General features: G+C 43.3%; 1 protein-coding gene across 7 annotated transcripts in view; it reads left to right on the top strand.

The window, feature by feature from the left end:
- drp2 (dystrophin related protein 2) overlaps positions 1 to 24467 on the top strand; it is a 213592-nt gene that overhangs the window by 110240 nt on the left and 78885 nt on the right. For all 7 annotated transcript variants that reach the window (XR_012595446.1, XR_012595447.1, XM_074647511.1 and 4 more), the window contains 2 exons: positions 68 to 236; positions 21790 to 21946. Coding sequence is in view for 5 of the 7 variants with exons in the window: in XM_074647511.1 (XP_074503612.1) it covers positions 190 to 236; positions 21790 to 21946 (204 nt within the window). In the remaining 2 variants the exon portion in view is untranslated. The remainder of the gene's footprint in view (positions 1 to 67; positions 237 to 21789; positions 21947 to 24467) is intronic.

Here is a 24467-nt window from a genome sequence, read left to right on the forward strand (position 1 = left end):
AAAAAGTGAAAGTCAGTTGACTGTGATAATCACCTGGGTGTCCTCCTCTGCTGTTTCTCTTCCTCAGCTGCGGGGCGGCCCTCGTGGCCGGGATGCCACTGTGTGCCGTGCCAGTCCACGGTGGACGGTGAGGGTCAGGAGGAGGAGTGCAGGAGACTGAGAGGAGGCGGCCCGCACCAAACAGGAGAAATGAACCTCTGCTGGAACGAGATCAAACGCAAGTCCCACAACATCCGGTAAGAGGACTGTGATAGTGGTGTTTACTGTAACGGTCTGGAGGGAGGGGACGGATGTTTCCAGAGCCAAGATGCTTGTTGTATATCTGAGCGGGAGAAGTGGCCTCGCTCTGTGGAAACAATAGCTGCAAACAAAGATTGTATTCCTACCTAGAAGTTGGCTATCTCAAAGAAATGGAGATGTTGCTTTGTTTTATGACTTTGTCAGGGTACAGATCATTTTCCTCAAGGAAACATCTGATCAGTTTCAGATCTGTTTGTAGCTAGTCGTCGTCACTGTCTTTTTCTAAACACAATCTGGTTCACTGAGATTCACTGAGTTTACTGAATCACTCCGAGCATTACTGTGGAACACAGAACCAAGCAACTTCCTGTGTCACAGCGACCACATTTGGACAAATCCCTCTTCATAATGCCTCATCCACACTGGGAACGTCAGGAGCGCGTGGCGGCAGCGTGATTCACGCTTCAGGTGTTCACACCAGCTGCGTGTCTGCTGCTGTCAGCCCTTTCTTTCTACATAGAGTTTGCCTTTCATAATGGCCATTTCGTTTCATTATAAATGTAATTTATATTTATTTTAGACAATGAAAGGTTAAGAAATGTGGTATAATTTGTAAATAATAGTAATAATCCACAATTAAAACCCTGTACTATATTCATTCATAGAGCTCTCCAAGTAACTGCATGTTCTACAACACTGTCCGGCACATATTTCAGAATAAAAGCCTCGTGTTAACAAATGAAGGAATTCTGTCCACAGAAAAAAACGCTTGAAGGCTTTTATTTTTAAATGAAAGCAGGAAGTGTTGATTTAAAAATAAGTCTTTACTTTTTTTCATCTCCGTAACGTATTCTACAGATATAGACATTGAAATGTAATGTTGCTGGTATGATCTTAATATACAGTCAGTAGATCACTTTCACAGTCTGTTATTGCTGTGAACCCCGCGGCACATCTCAAAAATAGGCGAGACCTCGAATCTCTAGAAGCGACGCAGCTGAGACATAGTGTGGCTGCTCTAACCTGTTAACACGGACGCCGAAATAAAAAAACAACAGGTAACGCAGCCACAACGCGCTCTTGATGTTCCTGGTGTGGACGAGGCTTAAGCAAGGTTGGCTGTGAACTAGAAACAACAAAATGTGTAGTGGAACTATTAAAAGCCTTTTTTTTTGTAGGTGAGTCTGACGGCTGTTGGCTAAATTAACGTTATCATTTAATACAGACTCTTAATTGCTGGGGAATAATACATTTCTTTAAGTGAGAACTGTACTTTTAATTAGTGTTGCACTTGTCCTTTTGTGGTTGAATCTGTGGGGAGACTTTATGTGTACGTTAAAGTCACACATAGGCTTAAAGCCTAATGATGTCTAACATCTCTCTCTCTCTCTCTCTCTATATATATATATATATATATATAGAAAATAGATGGAAAATATTTTTTCCATTTTCCTCCAACTATTCTTCTTGTCGCCGTTCACATTCAGTTTTCAGGCAATTAAAAAAGTATTGTCTAATCATGTGCTGTCACACAATAATGCATATTTCAGTACTCCTTCCAGTCAGCTTATTAATTATTGATGTTATATGGAGTAATACAGCCATTGCACACGTTGCACTCGAGAGGTTTTCCAGTGCAAAACAATTGGCGTTGTTCTTTGATGCTTAATTGGAAACTTGCCACATCATTTATGTTTTCTTCAATTCATCTTGCATCCTGTTTGGACAATTGGCCCCTTAATTGCGTACTTGACCCTGATGCATCTAGGAAGAGGAAGAGGGAGGCTAGTTGTGAAATTGGTTAAGACAGTTTCCCCCTGCAGTCCCGTGTAATGAGATCACTATAGATGGCCTGCAGTGGCTGTTTATACCAGAGCTGCACTCTGACTTCATCAGGCTGAGAGAGAGAGATGGAGGAATAAAGGAAGGAGTCGATGGAGGGAGAGAGAGAGAGGGAGGGAGAGAGAGCAGACAACTGGTATTAAATCATCACAGAGGAGAGATGGGATGCAGGGAAATGGGAGGAGCGGCGGGAAAGAAGAATATAAGAATGAATGAATGAGAAAGTGCTTCACTGAGAAGCTGTCTAACCTTGAGGGTGAGTGCTGTCCAGAGGAAACGTCTGACTGCGTTTATCGCCAGAGGCTGGACAAGTGCAGACGACTGGCTTTATAATGGCCTGTCTGGCGTTGATTGACAGGTGGCTGAGGCTCCCGTCCAAGTCATGGCTGCTTCGTTCTATCCGTTAAACTGTTGTACATTATACCCTATAGCCACATGCGGCTCTTTAACCCCTCTCAGGTGGCTCCCTGTGGATTTTTTTCCAAAATTAGTGGAAATGAATAACTGTTTTTTTTTTTACATTTTCATTTTTATTTATCATTGTTGTAGGTCGACGGTACGACGGTACGACGGAGTATTAGGGCCACATTGAGGGGAAAAAAATCTGAGATTTCGAGAATAAAGTCATAATATTAATAGAATAAAGAATAATTTGACGTGTTATTTTTTTTCTCGTAAAATTACAACTTTTTTTCTCTTTTTTTGCTCAAATGTTTTGCGGCTCCAGACCGATTTTTATTTTATTTTGCCTATGATGGCTCTTTTGATAGTAAAGTTTGCTGACCCCTGGCCTATAGTACACTGTACCTTGAGTGGATTTAAATGAAACCTCCTCTGTGGAGAGGAGTTTACAAGAAGAGTTTACAGACGTGCAAGAAGCCCTGTGAAAATGCACTTAGAATACACAGAGCTGCTAACATGCTGATGTTTAGCAGGTATAGGCTTCAATCCCGATGTCCACTCTCACGGACGTCTGTGAGGGTTTGGGACTGTCCCACTGTCAAATCGTCAAGTCCTTGAGGGGCTCTCTTGCAGACATTTTGAGTCCTTTATGAACACTTTACATAAGTCTGCATTTCTGCATACTTTGCCTGAGGGAATTACCCACAATTCATAACTTTGTGATGTTAAAAGGGGGGTTACCCGGAGGCATAAAAAATGGTAAACAAAGAGGTCGGCACATGAGTGTTCAGCCTGGCCTATAAGATTTACACAGAAACATTAACATTAAGGATTTAAGATGGAACATAAAAAACACATGGAGTCAGAGGAATGCAAGCGTTAGACTATGTTACACTCTCGCTTTCTTCATCAACCATTTCATTTCATTTTGCTTAATGATGCTGGTTTGACAAAAACAAGTAAATTGATTATTTGACAATTAGGCTGCCTCTGGTCTCGTAAGGCGAGCCGGTAGCCGGTTTGAAAATCTTCAACATATCGCCCAGCCCAGTAGATGTTTTGAGATATTTCACTAGATAAGTGAAAACTTTGACCTGCTGGTGGTTCTAGAGGAAAAGTCAGGGGATCACTAGAGTCAGTAGGATTCATCCTCTGGGGAACAGGAATATTTGAACACAATTTCCTGTCAATCCATGCAATAGTTCAGTCTCTCGACCAAGCTGGTATACATTGCCGTCCCCAGAGTCGCGGTGCTGGCACGGCTAAAGAAAAATCCTCCTCTTTAATTTGACGCTGATGTGAAACCACCCATTTCTGAAAACACCCAGAGAATTTAACAAATTAAGATAAGGAGTAACTAGCACGTGAAATGCATTCTCTAAATGTTTACAGATGGCAGTGGCACAGAGGATTTATCAGTGGGACACAGTGTCGCTCAGCTAATTGGACTCGTCGCCGATAACAGAAGGTTAGGGACTTGATCACTTTTTTGGCATCTTGTATGGAAAGTAGGCAAAAATCATTACACTATGAGCCACTCTATCTACACACACCAGCTGCGTAGCATGTGTTATTGACTACAAAACACTGCTTTGATGCCATTGGCAAAAAATATAGACATGCTGCTCTTATTGCTGTGTGTTTTGTGTTTTGTGTTTTATCAAGTTGTGGTTTAATGTCCCTGCGCAGGATTGAGATAATAGCACCAAACAAGTGGACCGCAGCGCCGTGTTGCGCCGTCTCTCATAAGCACCGCTGAATGATTATGAATATATAAAAAAGAGACGTTTACTACTGCGAGCTTGTTGCGGAGGCCATTCAGCCATCTGTAACTATTGTGTAAGAAAATAGTGTGAGAGTGAGAGTGTGGGCGGTTTCTGTTGATTTAAGCTATTTACTCATTAGAGGAAAGTTATGATGTGTAATTCACTCAATCGACAATCAGGGAATTATCTGGCATTCTTTTTTTTAATTCCTTCGTTTGTGTTAATTTGCCACGAGTGTGCACGGCTTTAACAATTGAAAAAGTAGAAAATGAAGCTTATGACAACTTCCTTCTGTCGAGCTAAGCTAACCAGCTGCCGGCTGTAGCTTCTTATTCACAGCACAGAGCGGTATCGATCTCCTCATCTCGGCTAGGAAACGAATAAGACGATCAGACTATGACTTTAACGTCAGCTAAACGGGATGTACTCATCAGTGTGTTTTTGTAACTCATCTCCTGCTCAGCGTATGTTAGTGTTAGCGATGTGAGCGAGCCATATTTCCACTGAGACCAGCTGTGCTTACTATGGCAGTCAAACACACGACAGATTGATGCTGAATCATCACAAATCTCCTGTAGCACAGAGTGCGTAGTCAGTTAAAGGGATAGTTTGGGTGTTTTTAAAGTGGGGTTGTATGAGGTACTTATCCACAGTCAGTGTATTATACCTAGAGTAGATGACGGTCGGCACGCCTCCCAGTTTGGAGAAGCAGACAGGAGTTACCGCACGGAAGCAAAGCAATGTACTGCTGTTGACAAGACCGGAAAACATATTTTAGCCACCTAAAAAAATGTATATTAGTTAAATGTATACGCTATATTTAGAATATTTTCACTGCTTTACGTTGCTGTCAGACAGTCCTTTCCGACGGGAAACTGAAGCTGTTGTATCCATCCATGCTCTCACCAAAGCCACCAGACTTTGAAAAAACAAATGTAATTTTCCTCACAGAGCATGGTTAGTTTACAATACAATGCAATACAATAAAACTTTATTGTCCACCAGGGAGGAAATTTGTCTTCGGCTCACCAAACACAGAAAATAACAGACATTAAAAACCAGACAGCAGTTTGTAATAAACAGATACATAGACAGGTTATGTTACACATTAAAAACAGTTCATGTCAGTGTGTGTGGCTCAGATCTGCTCAGTCACTGTGTTGAGTTAAGAATAATGATGGCATTGGGGATGAAGGACTTTTTAAACACGTTTTTAGTTGCCAGAGGGGCTCTATAGCACCTCCCGGAGCTCATGAGCTCAAACTGGCTGCAGAGAGGATGGGAGCCATCTGCCAGGATACTCCTCGCTTTCTTCCTCGTCCTTTCTGTAAAAAGTTGAGTCACAGGCTTTTGGGGTTTACCAACTATTTTGCTCTGCCATTGACACAATCCTAGACAGTTTATTCTTATACCTACAGTGTAGGTGACCGTACCAGGCAGGAAGGTGAAAACACTCAACAATAGTTTTGTACACTAATTCTAAAATCTGCCGGCTGACACCGAGGCCACTAAGTTTCCTTAGAAGATAAAGTCGCTGTGAGCATCTCTTGAAAATAAACTCTATATTTTCCGAGAAGCTCACCTGGGAGTCCAGAACTGTACCGAGGTATTTAAAGTTTTCCACAATTTCAACATGTTGGCCATCAAGTGAAACTGGCTCTGTGTTCAGATGTTGTTTATGCCAGATAGGCAGCTTCACCTAGTGGGTCTCAACTAAGGCCATTTACGTTTGTTTGTGCTGATCGAGGCAGCGGTGAACCAGCAACCCCCGTGTTCTGCGAGGTTAAATTACTGTTTTTTTTCAATGGAGTCTGGTTGCTTTGGCGAGAGCATAGATAACGGCTTCAGTTCCCTGTCGGAAATATAGACTGTATAGCTGTCTGACGGCGAGGTAAACCAGTGAAAGTATTCTAAATATAGCGTCCACTTAAACTGATTTTGCTGCCGTCCCCGTCCACAGCAGTACATTGCTTTGCTTCCGTGTGGTAATTCCTGTCTGTTTCTCCAAACTGCGAGCATGCCGACCAGGGTTGGAAATGTACTTTTTGTCCACCTGCTACTGTGGCTGGTGGATTCCAAAATCTAGCAGCCACTCAATAGAAAGCCTCTTTTTTTGGGGGGGGCTGGCGAGGGATGCAAATCTAGCAGCCACTTGCATATTTAACCAGCATTTGGCTGGTGGCTGGTGCTAATGTCCAACCCTGCCGACCGTCATCTACTGCAGGTAATACACTGACTAGTACCTCATACAACCCCACTGCAGAACACCCGGACTATGCCTTTAAAGTTCTGACTTCTTCAGACACATTTCACATGTAACGTAGCTGATTTCAGTGTCAACCACGTGGGTGACAATATCAAGCATTGTTTAGATTCGGGTTGTGGCTCATCGTGAGGTGCCCACTGTTTTGCACTGCAGGGAATGCCCACCGAGGTTGGTGTGGGTGTCTCGGTGGCATGTTATGAATTTATTTGCCGCATGGCTCAGATAACTGCAGAGAGCCAACCGCCCACGCCCAGCGTCTGTCTGAGGGCAAGGGGAGACCTCTGAGACTGTTTTTGTGTCATTACAACAATGTTCCTCTCTCTATTCACAAGTAAAGATATCTGATGAATCGCTCCTCATTCAAGATCTCTTCTTCTCATTCAGTCTTTACCTTTTTGCTCTTCTTCCTCCTCTTCTCTTCTCTTCTGCTGTTGTTATTTTTTTCTTCTACTTAATATCCACCCACCACCTCTGTTCTTCTGCTCCTTCCCTTGCTAGCGCCCCCCGCAGGCAGCCCAGGCTCAGTGCAGTGCCCTGTGGTGGTTCTGTGCTCCACTTTGCCTACGTCGCTCTCAGGCAAAGTTACAGTGCAAAGCCTGCAGGAGTAATTGAGCTCCAATTACATGTTAATAATAATCCTATTGTTCAGGGTCAGGGGTGAAAACCTAATGCTGCTAGGGGGGGGTCGGCGATGGGATGGCAGGTGTGTGTGTGTGCGGGACATTTCGTTGCTTTGCTTCTCCTGATGCCTGAGAATCATTTTGTGATTCAGTTTATTTCAGATTAAGAAAAAAAGCAGCATTTTCCCAGAATGCCATGCACATATTTGCTCAGTTTCACAGTATTCCTATAAATACTGTGATACTGATGGATGTGGTTTGAGCTGCTGGGCCAAATATTTCAAATGTGACCTACATTTCAGGTTTTTGATTTTATTGTTTGGGTGTTACTTTAATAGTATTACCTTCAGTAATTACAGTTATTAATCCAAGTAACACTCCATTACTGTTTTATCAGAGTGCCAGGTAGGCTTTGTGAACGCACGGCAGGTCAGTGTGCATCTTCGCATCATCTTGAGTTGAACGCATGTGTGACCGTGCCCTTAGGGAAAGGAAGAGAAGCATGGAACCGCTGGAAGTCATTATTGTAAGTTTGTCTCAGTCAGAGATGCAAAGAACATTGCTGTCCTTTGTAAACGTTGTGCGAGCAGCAAATTGCTTTCAACGTGAAAAATACAACATCTTAATTTGTTGAAGCATCTGATACGGCAGCACCGCCGCAGCACTCCTTCAGCTCAGACTCCAGCGGGGTCTCCAGCCCACCGCAGACGGACCCAGATCCGGCTTCGCTGCAACCTTCGACCTGCAGTTGGAGCTCCGGTGAGAGGTGGAGAGCTCTGTGCCCGGCAGCAGTGGCTCCTCCCCCGGCCAGGAGCAGAGCTTCGCCTCACTGCTCCGCCGGTCCACCACGCTGTTGGAGGACCAGGCTGTATTGCTGGGCCCGGAAGAACCAGAACCTGAACGGGTCAGACTGTCAGACCCTGCTGCTGCATTCAAATGAGAGGTTTTCTAAAGGGACTCTGGTGCTCTGAAACACTACCGCTTTTGTCCACAGGGACCACCAATATCAACACAGAATGAACATTACTTGTCGTAGCTTTAAGTAATATAGTAATAGGAGTAACGCAACTAATTACTTTTGAGACCAAGTAGTAAGTAAAGTACTGTTAATACTTTTTAAATGAGTAATAGCAACTTATTAAACTTCCTAGGTAACTTGCCCAACAATAACTTGCAAAGTTTTATTGCACTTACAGCAACGGGCGAAGCGTCAACTCGTCTCCACCGCGGCCTCACTGACTGCGCTGTGTGTGTGGGCCTATGAAAGGAGGCTGGGTCATGGGCGGACATGGCTCTTGGGGTATGATACATGCACAGTGTAACTGAAGCTTCGGCCGTGAGTTACGATTGGTTCAATTTCGGCAAGGGCCAACCAGATTTTACTGCGCATGTGTTGTACCCCAAAGATATGACTTGTACTCAGCCTCCTTCCATAGGCCTTGAACAGCAGCAGGAAGAGGCTGCAGCTTTAGCCCCAGAGCCCGAATGTACGTAGCACCTGTCATACCCTGATATCGCAATTCCCTCTTTCGTCTCGACGATGCATATCGTCACGTTTTTATATTGCGATATTTGGTCACACCCCTACTGCTAATTAATTACTTCAGCCTTGTAATAATTTATTCAGGCCTCATGCAAAGCCCGTTTTCTTTTCCTTGAGACTCTCCCACTGACTTCATGCGTGTCACATTCGCTAAAGGAAACCAGGGAATGAAGAAGATATTGATAAAGACGAAGCTTCAAGACTTCTGGGACAGACGCCAACAAACTTTGATACACTTAAATGATAAAACAAACCAACGGGGAATCAGGAGCGCCATGAATAATTTGATGAATTGCCACTAAATTAAACAAGAGTGAAGCCGTGAGGGGCAACGGTGCCTTCATGCCCGTCATCTGGCACAGAACAAATCAAAGGTGCACAGATTAGAGACAATGTTGGACTTTTTTTTTGGACGGCTACAGTGTCTGTTTGACTAGCAGGAGAAGAAGATAATCAGGTTCTGTGCACACACTGTACCCAGGCATGCTGAATGGTTTATATGGAGCAAATCAAATCCCCCAAAGGAGTGAAAACATCGTGCTGTCGGAGCTGCAAAGAACAACGAGGGCTGGAGAATTGGAGACACGCTTTGTACATTAACTCTGCTTACTTGAAGACATGCGAACCACAAACCTGCACGGAGGTCAGAGCAGGACGAGTCGGTTAGAAGCCCTGATCAATGTGTTTTTTGATCACATAAAGTCTGCTCGCTTGCTTGTGTGCTTCATCATCATAATTGGCTTGTTGTTAATTAGCATGTTTTACTGCTGTGTTTACTGACCTTTACCAGCATCATAAAACAGTAACTATGGATTTAGTTTTTGCCTGGTGTTAATCAAGGTATAAAAAAAAAAACCTGTCGATCAAAAAGCAGGTTCCAGTCTCCTGTTTTGATTTTTTTAGATTAAAAACTGCGTCTTTAAACAAACAACAATAATTGCCCCTCTCTGATCTTGTGTTTTCCTGATGCTGCTGTGTTAATCAGGAATTTTGCAAACATTTAATTTTACCTGTGAATCAGCGACAACATTATCAACACCTGCCGCCCCGGGTTTACTCCGAGCTCCTGTTGCTGAAAATGTAATGACTTTGCTTGTTCAGAAAGAAAAGGATTGTGATGACTGGAGGCGAATGTGGCACACTGCTTCATGGGAGAATGAGTTCACATTAATTTGTATACTTCACATTGATGTCGAAGACTAATTAGCGACAGTTTGAGCGTGTACCTGCTGCTCTCCTGTGACATTTTGAGGGGTTAGTGTCTCAATTCCAAACAAAGGGCCACATAAGACACAATAAAGAGTTGGTTGCTCATATTATCTAGCTGATATCTTTATCTGCCTCTCTCAGCACTGCCTCTTCCTCCTGTATTTAGAGGCCACTGTCACTGTAAACAAGTGTAATGTCTAAAGCAATGTGATGAAAACAGCAGAGCATTTCCATGGTGTTGGCATGAAAATTACCACAAACCGTATTACACAAGGTCTCAAGGCTACACTCTGAAATCAAACACAAATATAGCATCCACACGTCGCTACGTTAATTAACTGATTAATCAGAATGAATAATTAAGAATTAAACATAGTCATACAGTAGAGTCAGGGGAAAAAAAGGCAAAGCATATATAGGCAAATAATTTCCGAGAACCACTTCTACACAAGGTCAAGGAAAAAAACTTGTTGTATTGTGTTCATTAGCAGAGAAAGAGTTCCTCCTTAACTCAGTCTCTGAAATAAATTATAACTGATTATGTTGACGGCATCCCCTCGCTGAACGGGAGCTTTGTTGTTATTTATAATTAGAATAATTGTAATATTAACATCAGCAGCAGCGGCAGCAATAGTAGGAATGATAATTACTTTTTCTTTATTTGATTTAGGACTTTTTAAAAATGATTTCTTCGCCTTTATTCGATTTTGTAGTTGATCCGGTGAGAAACAGGGAGCCAGTGGAGGTCTTTCTGGACTGGGGTGATGTGGTGCCATGATTTGGTGTGAGTCATGAGTCGGGCCGCTGCGTTCTGGACCAGTTGGAGTCTATTGATGGAAGTGGTGCTTATGCCGTACTGGAGAGAGTTGCAGGAGTCGATGCAGGAGGAGATGAAGGCGTGGATAAGCCTCTCGGCAGTGGAGTGTGAGAGAGGGTCTGATCTTAGCAATATTGCGCAGGAGGTAGCAGGAGATTTTGACAACTTGGCGGAAGTGGGGCTCAAGGGAGAGGGTGGGATCAAATGTCACGCCATGGTTGCGTGCCTGGGGAGGAGGGGGGAAACAGTGGTGCCATCAACGGTGAGCGTGGGGTTGTTGAGTTTGCTGAGGGTAGATTTTGAGCCGATGAGGAGGAATTCAGTTTTGTCGCTGTTTTGAGTTTGAGAAAATTCTGTTGCATCCAGGTTTTTTTTGCAGAGAGGCAGGAGTTGATGTGGGAGAGGGGTGGGTTGTGGGGGGATTTGATCGAGGGGGAATATATAGATGATAAAAAAGTTGGCTACCAAGGATTTACAGAAAGAGGCGTTGGCTTGAGTTGCTGTACATTCCTGCTTTCCTCACTTCGACTCTCCCGCTTACATAACAGCTGCTTGTTATGTGAGAGAGACGTTATCGGCCAACTAACTGATCAGTACTGTCTGTCCCGAGCCTCCGAACCCCCGGTTTCTCTCTGGAATACCAGTCTTGAGACTCTCTTCAGTAAATAAATATGTACTTTGACTCTAGTTTTTAAATGTCGACTTTACTAAAACATGACGGCAACATTTTATTCCTATCAGCTTCTTGTTGAGGTAGTCCACCAGGAAAATAAACCATCCATCAGTGAACATATTACATAATGTCTCAAGTTATTGTTAGGCTTTGGCGACGATGGAAATGAGCTACTGACACAACGTGAACACACTATCTGTCTATTGCTACAAAAATACTAACATCAGATATGTCTATAAGAAGCTTAATCCAGTTTTGTACAAAGATGTTTTGCTATTCTTCTAAAGGATTTCATCAGTTAACCAGTGGGCAACCTCCGGGTCTGAAAAGTGAAGCCAATATGATAATAAACTTGCATTCTCTCTAACAGCCAGCAGGGGGCGACTCCTCTGGTTGCAAAAAGAAGTCTGATTGTATAGAAGTCTATGAGAAAATGAGTCTACTTCTCGCTTGATTTATTACCTCAGTAAACATTGTAAACATGAGTTTATGGTCTTAATCACTAGTTTCAAGTCTTCTTCAATACAGCACGATGTTCATTTAGTAAATTATGGTCCCATTTAGAATCAGATAGACCATAAAGCAGAGGATGCTTTAGGGCGGGGCTACCTTGTGATTGACAGGTCGCTACCACGGCGTTGTCCGGTCTGGGAGTTGTCCGTGTTTTTGCCTGACAGCTTTAACCCTTTCACAGTGTGTTTTCAGTTCATTAAAGTTAATAATAACATTTTTGGTTGCCTAAAAATGTCTTATTCTGCGTTGGGTTGTACTTAGCTCCGCCCTCTCGTGTCACTTCTGGTTCCAAAAAACCAAGATGGGCGACGGCCAAAATGCCGAACTCGAGGCTTGGAACGGCAGTCCACAAACCAATGGGTGACTACGTGCACTTCTTATACTACTATATAGTTTATGGTTAGAACCAACAACTCCAAATTAAACGCTAAAATACGTTGTTTTTCCTTTTGGTTCGGGTTAAAACTTCTTCTTCGTTAAGGTTAGGGGACATTTTGTCGTGATTGTTACAGGAATAACCGCCTGCTAAAGGTTAGGAATCGATCATGGTCATGGTAACAAAAAAATAAAAAACCAACGTTGACTGTTGGTTTGAAAATGGGAAACAAACAGCGGCCTTTCATGTGAAAGTCAGAAGTTTTGTTTCCTCTTCTGCAAACTCTAACGCTCCATAATAACATCCAATTATCATGACTACAGCTGTTATAGGGCTTTGTCAACTGAACGTAAACATTGGGGTGGTTTTATATTGTTTTTGTGCACTTGCTTTGGGGAACTATTGTATGGAGAAGTACCATTTTAAATATTTATTCCGGCATTGCAACCATCGGATCCAACCGAGGACAGGGAGTCCCTGTTCTCTGCACACCTCAATCAGTGTGATCTTTTTATTTCCAGATCTGGTACATTAACACCGCGAGGGAAGCTCTGAATTGGCACAATAACTCTCCAACATAAATGGTGATAAACACGCAGATCTATATATCCCCATGAACACACACACACACTCATACACGATAATAAAAAGGAATAATGATCCAGATGGAAAACATGGACACTTACACACAAGACACTCACAAACATGCAACACAATAAACCTGAGCAACACTTTCCCGTCTCCACACTCATATCGAACATACAGCAGTGTGGTTTTAAGAGAGGAGCGGGATCGCCTGATGACCGTTTCAGCCGTGGTCTCTGGTGCTTCTTATTGATCATCTTTTGTTACCTCACCTCTTACACTTCCTCTGCTCCACAAATGCACACATGCTTCTACAATGTTTCTGCCGAACAATTCAAATGGACAAGATTCACTCATGTCTTGTGTAGAGAGTCTGAAACAGGCACACAATGAATGATCGACCTCAGCAACACATGAACCACTTAAACCAGACACTCTCATAATAGCATGTCTCTGCTCACTGTACATACTGTAGGGATCTCTACATACCCTACAGAAGTAATTAAGATTCTGTATCTGTAAATTGTTTTGTAAGTACGATGTGGAAGAGCTCATGATTCACAGGGGAACTTTTTGAATGTGTGTTGTTAATTATAGCAGTGAGTCACTTTGATACGGAGGAGGACGAGTTTGTTCTTATTAAGAAGGTTTCATTTCTGTTCTTAAAGCTATGCTAGTCGAGATTACTTTTAATGGCAGCGTCATAATCCGACCCCGCAAAGAAGAAAACGGGATTTTTCACCCTAATTGGTTTTACTTAATAATTCTGAAACTTGAAAGTTAAAGGGACTCTATGTAAGAATCAGAAATTGCTTATTAACAGCGACACCTGTGGGCGTTGAGTCAACGAAAGTCAGCGTCCTGTTGCTCGCGCTTGTGCTCGCTCTACATAGACATGAACGAGCATCGATCAAAACAGTGAGGCGACACACGTCAGCTAAAAGCACAATATCACTCTATATTTCAGCTGCTTGACAGTAATGTTAGCTGACCAGACGAAGGTCTCTCCATGAATCACTGCTGATCCTAGTGTTGACTTTTCCTGCCTCAGCCTCCCGACCGCGGCCGGAGGGAACAGGGGAGACACCGGAGTTTTGGTCGGAGACGATAACGTTTCTCTCTGCGGAGCCCCGTCACTTCACAAGACACGGGAAACCTCTGTTGGTCTGGAGGAGCTGCAGCAGTTATTTCTGCACAAACGTCCACTGTACATTCACGAGATATTCTCAGAGCTAAACTAACTCTTCTGCAGTGTGGAGTGAGCAGCATGCACGTGAGAGTAGAGCGAAAGAGCGAGAACAGCACGGTGTGTGAGTGAAGGCAGGCAGACGAGCTTCACTAGATATAACTTTTAAAGCGGTTTTGGTGCTTCCGTGTAGTTTGTTTTGGAGTCTGAGTCTGAACAGCGTAGCCACACGCGAACGCGCATGGGACACCAACCCACAATGATTTATACGTGTAAGAAGTAACGAACAGTCCCTTTAAGAGTGAATCAAAAGAAAGCTGGATTCATCCGTGTTAGATAAATATAAAGTTTAGTGTAAACTTATTTTCAGATGGCAAGTTTTGGGGTATTGACATTTGTATGTGATTTTTTTTTATTTCTTATTCTTACTTTTAATCTTATTTTGTGTTTAGGGCTGCCACTAACGATTTCATTGTTGATTATTTTCTCGTTGAACCGTTTACTTGTTTGCTCTATAAAATGACAGAAAATGGTGAAAAATGTGTTTCCAAAGCCCCAAGATGACGTCCTCAAATGTCTTGTTTTGTCCACAACTCAAAGATATTCAGTTTACTGTCATAGAGGAATAAAGACACCAGAAATTATTCACATTTAAGAAGCTGGAATCAGAGAATTTTGACTTTTTTTTTTCTTAAAAAAAATTACCCAACCGATTAATCGATTATCATAATAGCTGGCGATTAATTTAATAGTTGAATAACCTAATCGATTAATCGTTACAGCTTTGCTTGTGTTGCCATTTGGAGCTACAAGCATGTTAAACTCCCATGTATAGCTGTAATGAATTTGGGTACAGGAGTGATCTCCCCGTGGGGCTTCAGCTGCTGTAATTCTTCAATCGTCTACAGTAGTTCCAGTTGTGGGAAACGGCCCCAGTGGCTGGTCTGCTCTTGTCACTCGGTAAATGTGTTTCCCACAAATCTCAGTAAGGTGGCTGTTGGAAGAGATGCTTTAGGCGAAAACCCCTCCAACACAAGAGAATTCCCTGAATGCATCACACGCGACACACTCTACCCCTACAGTACAGAGAGAGAGTGAAACCCAGGGAAGGTTGGCAAACATGAACACGCTGCTCACAGCTATCACGCCACATTATTTATTGATATGGAAGTTAAAGTCTTTCAGTTACCAACTGCTGCCATGTGAGACCACCAGCGCATGCAGCAGCCTCACAATGCGGACTAACTTTCATTCTGTGCACAACATCTTCAGTCCAGGTTGAGGGACGGCAGCCGCCCCGAGTGACTCTGATCGGGTTTCTGGGGTCTTATTTTGACTTTCCAGCAGGCAAATGTTTGGTCTGCTGTACTGTGAGCAACTGTGATTAGAGCCTGTGATTTGGGCACGTGTGTGTCTCCATACATCATTAAAGTTACCTTGAGGACGTGTTTAGAGTTAGCTAAAAACATATTGAATGAATGAAGACATAATGCAGTTAGTTTATTGACAAAGAGTTCTAAATGCTGCACACACCGCGCTCGTTCTCGCTCTTTTGCTCCACCTCTCCCGTGCATGCGCGCACACTACACACTGCAGAAGAGTTAGTTTAGCTCTGAGAATATCTAGTGAATGTACAGTGGATGTTTGTGCAGAAATAACTGCTGCAGCTCCTCCAGACCAACAGAGGTTTCCCGTGTCTTGTGAAGTGACGGGGCTCCGCAGAGAGAAACGTTATCGTCTCCGACCAAAACTCCGGTGTCTCCCCTGTTCCCTCCGGCCGCGGTCGGGAGGCTGAGCCAACACTAGGATCAGCATTGATTCATGGAGAGACCTTCGTCTGGTCAGCTAACATTACTGCCAAGCAGCTGAAATATAGAGTGATATTGTGGTTTTAGCTGACGTGTGTCTCCTCACTGTGTTGAGCGATGCTCGTTTATGTCTATGTAGAGCGAGCACAAGTGCGAGCAACAGGACGCTGACTTTCGTTGACTTAACGGCCACAGGTGTCGCTGTTAACAAGCATTTTCTGATTCTTACATAGAGTCCCTTTAACATTTATTTTACAACCTTAAAATGTATGCCTAACATTACTACAAAACTGATGATTCGAACAACACTGATGACTATTTATGATAAAAGTGGTGTCGTATCATTTTAATATCCGTGGACTTCATAAGTATTATCTGCCCTTCAGAGTTCCTGTCTACTTCCTCACTGTGTGTGCAACCACTATGCAACGCAACACAGCAGAAAGCATGCTCCTACTTATTCCTCTTTCAACATATTGCGGAACTCTCCATCATGAAACCTAATCTTAACCAACTAGCTGAGAGTGACAACATGACACAATAAATGCATCACATCTTAATCTACTTTGATTCAAGCCTCTCACAGTGCGACATCCCCTCGAGATAATATATACAGATAACACACCTTTGAATATATACCCCCCTTTCAACTAAATGCAGTGCTGCCGTGTCAACGCGGCCCATCACACACCCTCACCACTTTTTTTTTACCAGCTCTTGCAACATCTCTGCAATTGAGAGACAAAGAGAGGGGGGGAAGAAAGGAGATAGGCATGGGGCTGTGCTCAAAGCTTCTCTGGGCCCCGAGGCAACGCACTAGCTGGCTCCTCTCTCCCTAAAACAGCAGAAACGCTGCTCCTATCTCCTATGCATTAATTAATCATCGAACCGAGCACTAAGCCTCTCTCTGTAATCTCTCTGACTGATTGGGGAGTTAGATTTCTGTTTGACCGTGTTATTTACTTTTGGATGGTAACTGTCAAGAAATGTGGGGATACGGCAGTAATTAGCATGCAACGGAGTTCCCCAAACTCTGAGAACGTCGAGTTACACTGAATACAAAACTCAAGGTTTGATAAACAGGCAACACACCTTTATATTTATATGATTCTTATCCGCAGCCTCCAACAGCGCTGGGCTGATAGCAGTTCAGTGTCGCTTCTCAAGGACTCGCAGATGATGATTGTCACATGAATCTGTGTATTCACATTGGTAACAAAGGTTGGTCTCTCTAATGTCGGGCTGCATGTTTTATCAGCTCTGATTCCTCTGCTCGAAGCTTAACCAGGAAATGAAAAAGTTTCCAATCTTTCTTATGACAATACGGTTATTTTCTGTGTTTAGACGATCTCATCTTGTGTGTTCCTTGGTGAGATTAGCTGTCTTTCAAATCTTGAAACTGTGTCCGTGATGCCAACATTATCCCATTTGTCCCAAACTCCGTTGACATATTGACATTCACAAACCCCCTAACCTTAATCTTAAAGCTGCAGTAGTCAGTATATTTTTTTGGCATCATTGGGCAAAAAAATTCCATAATAACATTTCAGCATATTGTAATTCAAGTGTTCTGAGAGATAACTAGACTTCTGCTCCTCCTCATGGCTCTGTTTACAGACTTTAGAAAATCTAGCCCGCGACGGGAGACTTTGACCAATCACAGGTCATTTCATTGAGAGAGCGTTCCTATTGGCTGTGCTCCGGCCATGTGACCAGAACTTGGCGTTCCTTCAACCAGATTTCACAACTTTCTCATTTTACAGCTAAACCGTGCACTACAAGATGATTGTGAAAACATCTGAGGAGAGAAATAGGCATTAATGTAACAGAATATTGATTCATATTTGATCAGCGCTGCCTAGTTTGACAGTTTGGTCGGAGTTTGTGAGTGATTGACAGCCGGCTCTCATAGACGGCAGCTGGACAGCAGACCTCAGATCAGCTCTTACTGCTTGTTTTCCTCTGGTCTGTGAAATCTTGCAGATTCCGTTAGGAGCACCGGAGGACACAGAGGAACATAATTTTTTTAGGTTACCTGTTTCATGTACTACTGTCACGATATAGCGACAGTTTTATAAAAATAACTTTTCTTAATCATATTTGCTCCAATCTGGCCTACTTCAGCTTTAAAGGATAAGTCTGGAGATATTTCTCTTATTACCAGTAGGGCTGTGTAAGAGAATATCTGGCGATACATATCATGATACCGGGGTAACGATTCAACATGTTGCGATATGTTGTGATAATAATGTAAGCAAGGTGATATATTGCGATTTTTAAAATCTAATTTTAGGAAAACTCGTAGTATAAAGGACACACCAGAAATAGCTACACCATTTTAGAATAGGCAGAAATAACACATTTATACTGCATGCAAAAAACTGCATCTGTCTGTAAAGGGGAGACTTGTTGGTAACCATAGAACCCATTTTCATTCACATATCTGGAGATGAAGGGACCCCTTTAAAAAAAACACTTTTCCTCGTTTATGCTCACTTTCACCGCCAACACCAATGTTGTTTTAATACACATCAGGCCGCTACTGCACTACTACTTACCCAGCACCAAACAGCAGAAAGACAGCGATTATCTGGTGAACATAGCGGAGCATTTAGCAGATAAAGAGCCGGATGTTTCCCTCAGGAAATAGTGGAGACCAACACAGAGCTAAAAAGAGAGGCCAGGTGGCCAAAAACATTACTTCAGATGACAGTTAATGTTGCTAAATGGTCATTGGATTTGTAAATAGGCAACCGTTTGCCAACAAATTCACAATATCAACTTAAGCCGGTGATAATATGTCAGTATTGTGTTTATAGCTTGTTGCTCTGGCCTAAAGTGGCCAAAAAAATCAATTAATGCTGGTTTAATGTCTAACTATAATTACTCTTTAAAAAAGGAGCACACACACCCTACCTTCTTCACACACACACACACACACACACACTCAGAATCCCTGGCATCTCCCAATCGAACGCAGCAGATCTCGGCCCATAAATAGCACTTAAATTGATATCATGATGTTCCATTGGAGATAAAATAGCTTCAGTCAGCCCTCCTATGCTGGCAAACCTTTACCCTGGCCTCCCTACGGCTTAGCAGGGTGAGAGTTGTCCTTGGCAGCCCCCGCCATGTGACGACGTTTCCATTACAGCGCAGGCAGTTCGCTGTTTGTCTCACCCTCTGTGTGTGTGTAATGGAAGCAGCAGCGATGGGTGAGCGTTACTGTGAGCTGTGTGTGTTTCTGCACAGTGTGCCTCGTGGTCTGCCGTGTGGTTCCAAGCGCTTTGAAACTTCTCTGCAAAAGTGCCAGGGTCATCCTTTGATGGGTGGCCTTACTTCGGGGGTCGGGTTCGCTCTGATTTGAGTCAGAAACCTTTCATACATTCATGCTTTGTGTGCGCATGTTGTATTTATATATGTGTGTTATTCACGCCTGTTATGGACTGAGAGCCGGTTCTGCCGGGTGCCACAGAAAGAAACAGTTGCTTCTCTGATTCAATTATCACAGCGAGCTGAGCTGGAGGGGCAACAAGAGGCTAGGGGACAGCACGGTCGGCTTCACACAGGTTTCCTGACACAAGGGTTGATGAAAGAGGCCTATCAATTCTGAAATGTGCACTTACAAGCATGATTTCACCTTTCCGTCTTCTTCTCTTTAAAGCTTTTTTCCACACATACCTTCCTGCGAGCGGCATCCCTGACGACTAGATACCTAATCCCTCATGTGCCAAAAACTCAGTTTGCAGGAAATTGCCTTACAGTTTCATTTGCAGATGGTGTCGTGCTAATGGTGCAGGCTGTGAGCGTTTTCTTGGACTCCTTGTGGGGATCCGCATATGTTAACCTAATGTTTTGCAGATTATTTTGTTTGACTACATTTTCTTCTTCAATGTTAAAGTGTTCCTCTGACTTCACTCATGCTTTCACCTGAATATCAGTCCAATTACACTTCTTCAATGTTCCCCCTCATTTACAGTCGTGAGCAGTGACACTTACAGAGTCTGTTTTCTCTTTCTGAGTCTTGCTCTCGCTCCCACTCATCATCTCTGATGTGACAGTGCTGGCAAATTGTGATGTGCACGAATAATGATGTTTGAGTGCTGGTTTCTGGTGCGTAATTGAAACACTGGGTGGCTTTCACACCGCTTTCCCCCTCACCCCTCTGGTGCCAGCTGTGCCACTGATACAGGAGCAGCGGTTCTCTCTCTCATTCTCTCTCTCTCTCTCACGATGCTGGCAGGTGGCAGGAAGATATATTATCTGTTATTTGTTCCTGGTTTACTCCCAACAAACCTGCAGCAACACGACACTCTCACCGTCTCGTATGTGCTGCAACATACTCTATGCTTGTTTTGCTGTGATTAAACTAGGGATGCACAGATACCACTTTTTTTCAGAACGAGTATAAGTACAAGTACAAGTACTTACATTTGGGTACTCTCCGATACGAGTACCGATACGAGTACTTCTCTGTGCCAAAAGTCCATACGAGGCAGTGCGCCGTTACCGGCTCTAGGTCAGCTTGGAAAGGCTCGGGGCTAAGGTGCTTCCTGGGGCCGTGGCCAAAGTGTCACCGGGGCGGACTGTCCTTAGTGCGGCCCAACTGCGTCGTGACCCCAGGGACCCACGTAAAAGGCGCTACCCGACCTGTCTTGAAACACGGACCAAGGAGTCTAACGCACGCACGAGTCAGAGGGTGCAAGCAAAACCCCGTGGCGCAATGAAAGTGAGGGCCGGCGCGCGCCGGCTGAGGTGGGATCCCGGCCCTGCGGGGTAGGGCGCACCACCAGCCCGTCTCGCCCGCACCGTCGGGCAGGTGGAGCGTGAGCGCGTGCGATAGGACCCGAAAGATGGTGACGAGAGGTTAATGTCACGCTGCCGTAAACTGGTATCGGTGCCGTTGTATCGGAGCCGTTTTGCGAGTACGAGTACATCGGTCCAGACTATCGGTCCAGATACCCGATACTGGTAGCGGTGCATCCCTAGATTAAACACTGTTGCAGATAGATTTACTGTGTAGTGTCCTGCAATTTGGATCTCGGAGATGCATGGTTCGGCTTGGATGTCACCCAATTCTGCATGTACTTGTTTATACTTTACCACTCCAATTTAGGCAGAGCAGCTCAGGCGCGGCTCGGCTGCGTGTCAACTTCTTCTCTTCTAGATATTCGAAGTCTTGCCTATTTTTTTCCACGTGCTGTATCCAGTTTATCGGCAAAAGTAGACAGTGAACATTATATTTTGACAGTATATTGACATCATACAAAGCAACATTACAACAGTTTCAATGTCTATACCTGTAGAGTATGTCACAGACAAACTAAAATACAGCATTCAGATACAGAATTATCACAAAGTGACACGATCAGCAAGGTGTGACAGATTTCAAGTTTATTTTTTCCCTTCATAACTCGTTCAGGATGACGTCGTGGCCTTCGGGAGCAGCAAAGCGCTGACCTTCTCATAGCACGGTCCACAAGGCTCCTCTGAATGTGTATCCTGACAGTTTAACGTCTGCTACTTGATATAGCCGTCTGAATTAAGGACAGTGCTGACTTAAGAGGCAATTAAGGTCCTGTGCAAAATCACAGTAGAATAAGACATAAATTGCATTAAGATGTTTTTATTAGATTTAAAAAGAAATGCCTATTCTATTCCCCTCTCCACTGTTTAAATGTTGCTGACAACCCATACATTAAATATTTAAATCTTATATATTTTACATCTTCTTGATGAAGTTTAAAGTTTTCAGATGTCAACGAAGTTAATATAATGTGTTGACATTCTGGATAGTGGGAGGTTGTGACCAAATATAATCTGCTGTATTTGACTGGTGTTTTGGAGAGCGTTACTGTTTGCTGAACTTAACTGTATGTGTGTGTGTGTGTGTGTGTGTGTGTGTGTGTGTGTGTGTGTGTGTGTGTGTGTGTGTGTTGGCAGGGTGCGGCTAGAGGCCTTCTCCGACAACAGCGGGAAGCTGCAGCTCTCTCTGCAGGAGATCATAGAATGGCTGACAGCCAAGGACGAGGAGCTGTCGGAGCAGCTGCCCATAGGAGGCGACGTCGGGGCCGTCCAGCACCAGAGGGAGTTCCACCAGGTAATGTGGACCACGACGATACCTTTTAATAGAAATATCACACGTCCAGTGCAAATACTGATGGAATGGAGTCTTTATTCTGCCCAAGGGGAAATCAGTTTCCACAGTATATGTATGTCCGTGTACACCCAGACAAAATCACTCATGTACTCGGATAAATTGAGTCTATAGGTGCATACAGACATGAAAAGCAGACAGTATGTGTGTGTGAGGCAGAGAGGGGACAAGACTCCTGCTAGTACAGAATGCCCTTTAAAGTCCTATATCTGCATCTATGTGGGAGCAGTGTGAAAGATATATTGCGGGTGTGCCGAGGGGTCGTGTGCTCTGATCTGTGCGATGTGAAGGTTCTGTCATTGAGATGTGAGAGGCTGCTGGGGGGGTTGGGAGGCCAACGGTTTTTGGAAGCCGTGTTTGTAGTGGTGGGTGGTAAGTGTCTGAATTTGTTGGGTGAATCATTGCTGGAGACAGTTGACGTGGTACAGTAACATGGGGAGCAGCGGGGTGTTATGGGGTTGTGTGGCTTTTCAGAGGTGTTTTTTGCACATCAGAGGTACGGATCAAGGCTGATTTATTTTTTTTTGCCAAGGACCGGCTCTAACACGCAGCGCAAATACATCTTTTCTGGAAAGAAGTTGTTTATTGAATGCTTGAATAAATATAATAATAAAAAAATAAAAAGATTTAACTATGGTGGAACCACTTGTCTGGGATTGATCACAATAAACGGATGATTATTCTAACCATTTTTTTCTTTATTTCTCATGCAGATACTCTCTAATTAACGTTTGTATATTCATTACATGGATATAGAGACAGAGCACAATGCGTTATTTTCTGAAAACCACACCACCGAAGGGGAAAATAATAGGCGCCACAATGTGCAACCAAGGGCTGAAACGTTAACAAAATGCCTGCAGGTTGCTAAAAACATCAGTTTAGGGAGTCTACGTTTTCACTGAGAGAAAGTTTCTTTTTCCCGTCATGATTTCAATGTGTGTGAAGCACCAGCCTCACACAGCCAGGACTGAGTTTGCGCTCAGTTGACTAGACTGACCGAGGGCTGTGACTAACAATTATTTTCATTGATTAATCTGTTGATTATTTTCTCGATTAATCAATTAATCATTTGGTTTATAAATCATCAGACAAAAGTAAAAGGCGGTGTCATCAAATGTCTTGTTTCTCGGGACCAACAGTCTAAATGTCAAAGATTTAGTCCATTTACTATAATGACAAGAAAAAGTAGCAAATTCTCACATTTGTGAAGCTGGAACCATCAAATGTTTGACATTTGTGCTTTAAATTTGACTTAAAGCTGCAGTAGGCAGTATATATATTTAGCATCATTGGGCAAAAATTCCCTAATAACCTTTCAGCATGTTGTAATTCAAGTGTTCTGAGAGATAACTAGACTTCTGCTCCTCCTCATGGCTCTGTTTTCAGGCTTTAGAAAATCTAGCCCATGAAGGGAGACTTTGACCAATCACAGGTCATTTCATTGAGAGAGCGTTCCTATTGGCTGTGCTCCGGTCATGTGACCAGAACTTGGCGTTCCTTCATCAGATTCCACAATGGCTGCCGGGTCAGAAACGTTCTCATTTTACAGCTAAACCGTGCACTACAAGATGATTCAACATCTGAGGAGAGAAATAGGCATTAACGTAACAGAATATTGATTCATATTTGATCAGCGCTGCCTAGGTTGACCGTTTGGTCGGAGTTCAGAGTGATTGACAGCCGGCTCTCATAGACGGCAGATGGACAGCAGACCTCAGATCAGTTCTTACTGCTTATTGTCCTCCGGTCTGTGAAATCTTGCAGATGCCGTTAGGAGCACCAGAGGACACAGAGGAACATGATTTTTTTCAGGTTACCAGTTTCATGAACTACTGTCACGATATAGCTACTGTTTCATAAAAATAACTTTTTTTAATACGTGGTGACGTGGAATATCGAGCAACTATGAATGAAAATACATTTAATAAAAACGTTATTATGTGGAGAGACAGGGTTGCTTAGTGATAGTGATTAATCGACGGTGATGTTTGTGCTGAATAAAGGCTTTGATCATATATTTTATTTCTCATTACCCAACGGTAAGCTGATAGGATTAGCAGCCGTTTTGTTTTTTCACAATATTAAAGTTGAAGGCTTTAGGGAACATCAGTAAGAGTTTCTGACAGCGGAGTGAGCCTCCTCCTCCTCCTGTCAGATAATTCCTCCATGGTTCAGTGATTTGAACTGGCTTGTAAATCCCTTCAAGGGCTTGTGTGGATAGAAGGGCACACAAGCTCTCAAACTCAGAGACTGAGACCTTATTGATCACGGCACAAATCACCGCTTGTTTATCTTTCCAATAAATATTTTTCTTCCTCATATCGCGGGCAGGGAACCAATACTTTTCTCTAAAACCTGGCATCATATTTTGATTTACTGGTTGTCAGCTGATTCTGTAGGACGCCATCGGGTGAAGAGTTCAACATTAGAAACTATTAGTGAACTATTAGAAAACCAGTTT

Source organism: Sebastes fasciatus, chromosome 10 (genome assembly GCF_043250625.1).
Source record: "Sebastes fasciatus isolate fSebFas1 chromosome 10, fSebFas1.pri, whole genome shotgun sequence".
NCBI lineage: Eukaryota > Metazoa > Chordata > Actinopteri > Perciformes > Sebastidae > Sebastes > Sebastes fasciatus.